Here is a 7,500-nt window from a genome sequence, read left to right on the forward strand (position 1 = left end):
AGTTGCAATATACATTTCAGCGGTGTATTATTGTGGAGTAGTACTTCAGGGGAAAGATTGCTATTCATTTATTCATAATACCAACATCAACAGCATCCCAACCTCTTTAAACAGAGATTAATTACACTGGAAAGCCTTCCAAGTACGTTCTTTGATAACAGCACATAACAAATAGGACAGAGTATTGTTCTTATATCATGCTCTTATTCTATCTCACGCTGTACCTCCTCGCCTGTCTGTTGTGCCTGTAGCAACACAAACAAGAGTGACAGGGCAGCCCAAGCCCTCTTCTTCATTACGCAAGACATTCGCTCAGAGAGCGAGCGAGAAAGAGAGAGCATCAGGCGTTGTGTAGGAAGTATCCCAATTGCACCCTATTCTCAATATAATGCACTACTTTTAGCAAAGGCCCATAGGTTTCTGGTCAAAAGTAGTGCACTATGTAGGAAGTGAGTGAGTGAGTTCTTCTGTGGGAAGCACAGTACCAGAGACGCGTTGGGCTGACTGTCCATTCCACAACCACCAGACAAAGCTCCTTTTATTGGGACAGCTCTGCTATGTGCTGGCCTTCCAGGGTTGTGTCCCATAGAACACCCTATTCCCTTTATAGTGCAGTACTTGGCCCTGATCAGACGTAGTGCACTATGAAGGGAACAGGATGCCATTTGGTCTCAGCCCAGCTCTGCTCTGGCATTCCTCTGAATGGGTAAATATTTTCACTGTAGTAAAACCGTTCAAGTGACACACTACTCGCACTAGGCCTGCAAATACAATTACTGGGTCTACGTCCCAAAAGGGTGCCTTTTGGAACGCACTCTAGGAGTCTGTTTACTGAATGGTTACACAGAGTGGAAAATGTCTTCTCTGCTGGTGGCGTGCACCATCTCTGCATCCTGTACCATTCAACTGAAATGGAGCTCTGGTATAGAAACACACAGCTCTACTAGCTAGGCTATCTGGATTCAGCTATTTGGATTAACAATGACGTGCACAAAGACTGGTATAATTACCGGTTTGTAGAACTGTTTCAGGATCAAGCGATGGTAGGAAGTTACAATCTGGTGGCCTGGTAGAAAGATAAGTAAGCAATGTGTTTACTGGCCTGTGTGTTCAATTCCCTTTCCTCAATCATGGATACTTAGGGCAAACAATAGATATAACAGTCAATACCTTTCTTTGTCTAATTGGTTGCTTTTCTCACTCTCGTTGATGACCACCAGTTCATCTAGAAGGGATGTGGACTCTTTGGTAAACTTCTCAAAGACCTGAGGAAAAACAAATGAGTAACAATGTACATGCATGTTTGTCACACAACAACAGGATTGGGGTGAATTCCATTTCAATCAGGAAGTAAACCATATTCAAATTCCACATTTTCCTCATTCAAAAGCATGGAAGAGAATTTCAGTGTACTTCCTGAATTGACTGGAATTGACCCCAACTCTGCATAATGTCATTGTTATATACATTTTGATCTATAGGATTCAAATGTGGTGTCCAAATGTGTGCTATTGTACACAGTCACAGTGCATTTGCTCACAAAACCACCTCCAACTTCCTTCATACTGGACACAGAGACATACACATGGACTCTGGGGGAGTAGATAAAAGGGCCTCGTTGCCAAAATCCCCGAAGTATCCCTTTAAAATGGTGGCTAGGCTTACCAGTCTTTTGTTCACCCAGTCCATGTGATCATACACTAAACTTCCTCCGAACTCATCAGTCAGCTGACAGGGCTCGATGTAGCGTGTGAGCTTATTGGCAGATACCAGAATAACCTGGAATAAGAGAACAGAGGAGAGACAGGGTCAGAGACAGTTATTAAATCCCCACTGTGGATTAAGGAATTGTATTATTTCATCATCACGCTCATCTCATCCAAGTTTGAACAGTATAAAAGCAAGATTCAAGTTCGTAAAATGGTTAAGTTAACAACTTTTCAATGTTAACAACTCACACTGACTAGATAGCGGTAAAGTTTTCATTTCGACACATCAACGTTGACAACCCAGACAAAGTAGATAGGGATTAGAATAGGATTCTGGGAGAGGCCTATACAGACAAGTCTCTCTGTAAACCCTGCCTGTTAGCCTCCACGGCTGTTCCTCCTGTCAAATACAGGCCTGTTTAGATGTAGCAAGGGGATGGGAGGCAACCGCTGACCATACAGATGAGATGAACACAGCAGAATGTTTTCCACCAGGGACAGACCAGACAGGGAGACCACGGCCCATACAGATGAGATGAACACAGCAGAATGTTTTCCACCAGGGACAGACCGGACAGGGAGACCACGGCCCATATAGATGAGATGAACACAGCAGAACGTTTTCCACCAGGGACAGACCAGACAGGGAGACCACGGCCCATATAGATGAGATGAACACAGCAGAACGTTTTCCACCAGGGACAGACTGGACAGAGAGACCACGGCCCATACAGATGAGATGAACACAGCAGAACTTTTTCCACCAGGGACAGACTGGACAGAGAGACCACGGCCCATACAGATGAGATGAACACAGCAGAACTTTTTCCACCAGGGACAGACCGGACAGGGAGACCACGGCCCATACAGATGAGATGAACACAGCAGAACGTTTTCCACCAGGGACAGACAGATGAGATGAACACAGGAACTTTTTCCACCAGGGACAGACCGGACAGGGAGACCCCATACAGATGAGATGAACACAGCAGAACTTTTTCCACCAGGGACAGACCGGACAGGGAGACCACGGCCCATACAGATGAGATGAACACAGCAGAACGTTTTCCACCAGGGACAGACCGGACAGGGAGACCACGGCCCATACAGATGAGATGAACACAGCAGAACTTTTTCCACCAGGGACAGACTGGACAGAGAGACCAGGGCACATATTCAGAAAGATCTATTTGTCTTTCAGATCATAATGAATAAGACAGAAATGGCCTGATCCTAGATCAGCATTCATACTTTGAGATGCTTTATGAATATGGGCCCTGAACTCCAGTCCTCAACACAAACATCCTGGATACGTCCAGTCAGAGTGAAGAAAAATACTTACATCTCAATATCCCAATATGTGGGTGTGCTGAGACGTATCGGATCTATCTGGCAGCCATACCTGGTTGTTTGCTTTCAGACACTAATGGAGTGTAAAGTCAGAAATAGATGTATTGTATTATCACCATGTTGTGATTCATTACCAGTCTATGCTGTGAATATTACTCAGTAAAGATCAGATACTACTTATCCTAACCTGTACACACAGAGACATAACTCCCCTCACCCAGAAGATTAAAGTGAGAGCGTGTGCAGCATGAATAAAGGGATGAGAGAGAGCTTAAAGGTCAAATACAAGTGAACCCTCTGTATCTCAGCAGTCTACCATAATCTGGATGGTTTATTTTTAATCAAGATTTGCATAATGACATACTCTCCTTTTAAATCCTCCCGGTATGGTGACCCTAAACATAACATCCTAGCTCCGACCAACCGCATCACACGCTGAAAGCAGAGAACTGACTGGTATGTGTGTGTGTGTGTGTGTGTGTATGTATCACAATCAGAGCAGAAACCTAAGTGGCAGGCTGCCAGACCCTTGCACACATCCTCAATGTTGGCCATCAGATGATAAACACACACTCCATCTACAATGCCATCAACCCTGGAGAACTATATAGTTAGACATCAACCCTGGATAACTATATAGTTAGGCATCAACCCTGGAGAACTATATAGTTAGGCATCAACCCTGGAGAACTATATAGTTAGGCATCAACCCTGGAGAACTATATAGTTAGGCATCAACCCTGGAGAACTATATAGTTAGGCATCAACCCTGGAGAACTATATAGTTAGACATCAACCCTAGAGAACTATATAGTTAGGCATCAACCCTGGATAACTATATAGTTAGGCATCAACCCTGGATAACTATATAGTTAGGCATCAACCCTGGAGAACTATATAGTTAGACATCAACCCTAGAGAACTATATAGTTAGGCATCAACCCTGGATAACTATATAGTTAGGCATCAACCCTGGAGAACTATATAGTTAGACATCAACCCTAGAGAACTATATAGTTAGGCATCAACCCTGGAGAACTATATAGTTAGGCATCAACCCTGGAGAACTATATAGTTAGGCATCAACCCTGGATAACTATATAGTTAGGCATCAACCCTGGATAACTATATAGTTAGGCATCAACCCTGGATAACTATATAGTTAGGCATTAACCCTGGAGAACTATATAGTTAGGCATCAACCCTGGACAACTATATAGTTAGGCATCAACCCTGGATAACTATATAGTTAGGCATCAACCCCGGAGAACTATATAGTTAGGCATCAACCCTGGAGAACTATATAGTTAGGCATCAACCCTGGAGAACTATATAGTTAGGCATCAACCCTGGAGAACTATATAGTTAGGCATCAACCCTGGAGAACTATATAGTTAGGCATCAACCCTGGAGAACTATATAGTTAGGCATCAACCCTGGAGAACTGTGTAGTTAGAGGCTATCATAATGTTTTGTTCATCTCTGTAGAGACCAAAGCAAAACACACATACCATCATCATCATCATCACGCTACAGTGGAAACATGATGCTAATGCAGATTATTAACATTTCACCACATGCAGACAGACTGACTCATTGATAAATATTCATGGTTGTAAAGCAATCCCTAGAGTGTGTGTGTATCAATCCACAGTGCCGTGTGGAATCAATGGAGGCCTCTTCATCTGCATATGACTAACAAGGTTAGGAGAATCACACACAGGCTTTCTGATTACATGTGCATTTATTTCTATCGCGATTAGCCTCCAAATAAGAAGGAAGAAAACTGTAGCCTGAAGTTTCTAGTTAAATTGTGATGGCAGATTGGCAACCTCCCAAAGAGAAGAGAAGCAGTAAGAAAAACAGAACAGACCGATCCCTTCCCTTCCACAGCCCACGATGTATCAAATAACATCTGGATAGAGACATTTGTACATGAAACCAACCTCAATCTATCCCTCTCTGGGCATGTATCCACACAGTTATAGAGTAGGGGTGCTGATCTAGGATCAGTTTTGTCTTAACTTACATCTTAATGTATAGGAATATATGGAGAGGTGGTACCTGGACCCATATCCACAAAGTGCCTCTGAGTAGGAGTACTGATCTAGGATCTGTAAATATCGTCTGACTCAATATGATCTAAAAGGAAAAACTGATCCTAGATCAACACTGGGATGTAAACTCAGCTGACAATCCTAATCGAAGTGCTTTGAAACTGAAAGGCAAATCAAGCAGAGCATTATGTGTCAGGGTTTAAACCCACAGTGGCATTACTGTTCAGTTGCATCTCAGTGAGTCAGCTCTCTACCATAAGTGTTGCTTTGTCTCACTGTGAGATCATTCCATTAACAGAAGAACGTGTCCCCTCAAAATAGAATGGCCTTGTTTGAGAAGATCAAAACCATGATGTATTGTGGCTAAATTGTGACTTACTGACTTAAATACAAATAATAATCAGTACACGTTGCAAGGTGATTTGAAATGCAGTCCATGTCGAACAAACCAAATAGCTCGTTCCTTGAGATTGAGGAGGCAGGCACTGAGTGAGACTGTTCATGCCCTGTTACACTTCCACATGCTCCAGTGTTCATGCCAGATTGGTTGTGGGCAGTAGAGCCTAATACAAGTCAGCCAACCACTTAGTTCAAATATATTTCATTCTCAACACCACAACAGTAACGTTAGACGAATAAAAGTATCTAACTAGGTCAATTTCACAATTTAACTATTTTCCCCCTATTCTCTTTTATTTCCAATCCCAATAAACTGACCACCTCTGCCATGTAACAGAGCCTGGTGAAGCAGGGGAGTTATAGGGAGGGAGAGCTAGAGGGTACTGCTGGCCCAGATCATTACACAACTGTTGGGAGCAAAATCAACAAGAAAGACCTCTACTGAGCAGTCTCAGGAATTAGTGTCAGGACACTTTATACACACATATATATTTATATATATATATATACACATACATATACATACACACACATAGAAATAGAAACTGGCGTGTGTCCCAATATATAAATCCTTCAGGAAGTGATGATCAAAGACATATGGGAGGTTGAAATGGAGCAGGATGCATGAATGTTCTGATACAATGCTGACTTTTAAAATCACCACACAGTGCACTTAAAATAGACTAATGCTGCCATGCTGTCTACCACAACAGACCTTGCCATCTATCTATCAGCCTCATTTGACAGAGATCTTCATTACAGATTGAAATATGCATATTGGTCTATAACATGTCAGCAATTACTCTGGGGGTTTATTGGTAACTTATAGGCTGTATTTGAGGGCTGTTGTGGAGCAGGCAACCACAAAAGAAGCAGCGAAAATCACTAGTCATTGTAATAACACCACCCACATGAGTTACCTATACAGAACAAACAGATCTGAAGAACACCATTGCTGAAGGGGTTAACAACAAGGCCAAATTGAATACTGACAATTAAATATCTATTCCTCTCTATCAATTTGTTTGCCACCCAACCACCAATGTTGGAATCATTGGTTTGCGAAGGAAAGTAAATGGAATTCCCGCCATAATTAGTCCCTCTGGGAGGTGACTGGGGATGCTGCTGCTCAGAGGAACAACAGAGACAGAGAGAGACAGAGACAGAGAGAGAGGAGGCAGAGATGCAGAGAGAGAGAGAGATGCAGAGAGAGAGAGAGAGAGAGAGAGAGAGATGCAGAGAGAGAGATGCAGAGAGAGATGCAGACAGAGAGAGAGGAGAGAGAGATGCAGACAGAGAGAGAGGAGAGAGAGAGAGATGCAGAGAGAGAGAGATGCAGAGAGAGAGAGAGATGCAGAGAGAGATAGAGATGCAGAGAGAGAGAGAGATGCAGAGAGAGAGAGAGATGCAGAGAGAGAGAGAGAGAGATGCAGAGAGAGAGAGAGAGAGAGAGAGAGATGCAGAGAGAGAGAGAGAGAGAGAGAGAGAGAGATGCAGAGAGAGAGAGAGAGAGAGAGAGAGAGAGAGAGAGAGAGAGAGAGAGATGCAGAGAGAGAGAGATGCAGAGAGAGAGAGAGATGCAGAGAGAGAGAGAGAGAGAGAGAGAGAGAGAGAGAGATGCAGAGAGAGAGAGAGAGAGAGAGAGAGATGCAGAGAGAGAGATGCAGAGAGAGAGAGAGAGAGAGAGCAGAGAGAGAGATGCAGAGAGAGAGAGAGAGAGAGAGAGATGCAGAGAGAGAGAGAGAGAGAGAGAGAGATGCAGAGAGAGAGAGAGAGAGAGATGCAGAGAGAGAGAGAGAGAGAGATGCAGAGAGAGAGAGAGAGAGAGATGCAGAGAGAGAGATGCAGAGAGAGAGATGCAGAGAGAGAGAGAGAGATGCAGAGAGAGAGATGCAGAGAGAGAGAGAGATGCAGAGAGAGAGAGAGATGCAGACAGAGAGAGATGCAGACAGAGAGAGATGCAGAGAGAGAGAGAAAGAGATGCA

At 43.5% G+C, this 7,500-nt stretch overlaps 1 protein-coding gene across 3 annotated transcripts in view; it reads right to left on the minus strand.

The window, feature by feature from the left end:
• Positions 1-7,500, minus strand: part of LOC124044021 (SEC14 domain and spectrin repeat-containing protein 1-like) — a 46,336-nt gene that overhangs the window by 22,685 nt on the left and 16,151 nt on the right. For all 3 annotated transcript variants that reach the window (XM_046363330.1, XM_046363329.1, XM_046363328.1), the window contains exons 7-9: positions 1,666-1,779; positions 1,171-1,265; positions 1,011-1,066 (exon numbers count right to left, since the gene is read on the minus strand). In XM_046363330.1, coding sequence (XP_046219286.1) covers positions 1,011-1,066; positions 1,171-1,265; positions 1,666-1,779 — 265 coding nt within the window. The remainder of the gene's footprint in view (positions 1-1,010; positions 1,067-1,170; positions 1,266-1,665; positions 1,780-7,500) is intronic.

This window comes from Oncorhynchus gorbuscha, linkage group LG09, assembly GCF_021184085.1.
Source record: "Oncorhynchus gorbuscha isolate QuinsamMale2020 ecotype Even-year linkage group LG09, OgorEven_v1.0, whole genome shotgun sequence".
Lineage (NCBI taxonomy): Eukaryota > Metazoa > Chordata > Actinopteri > Salmoniformes > Salmonidae > Oncorhynchus > Oncorhynchus gorbuscha.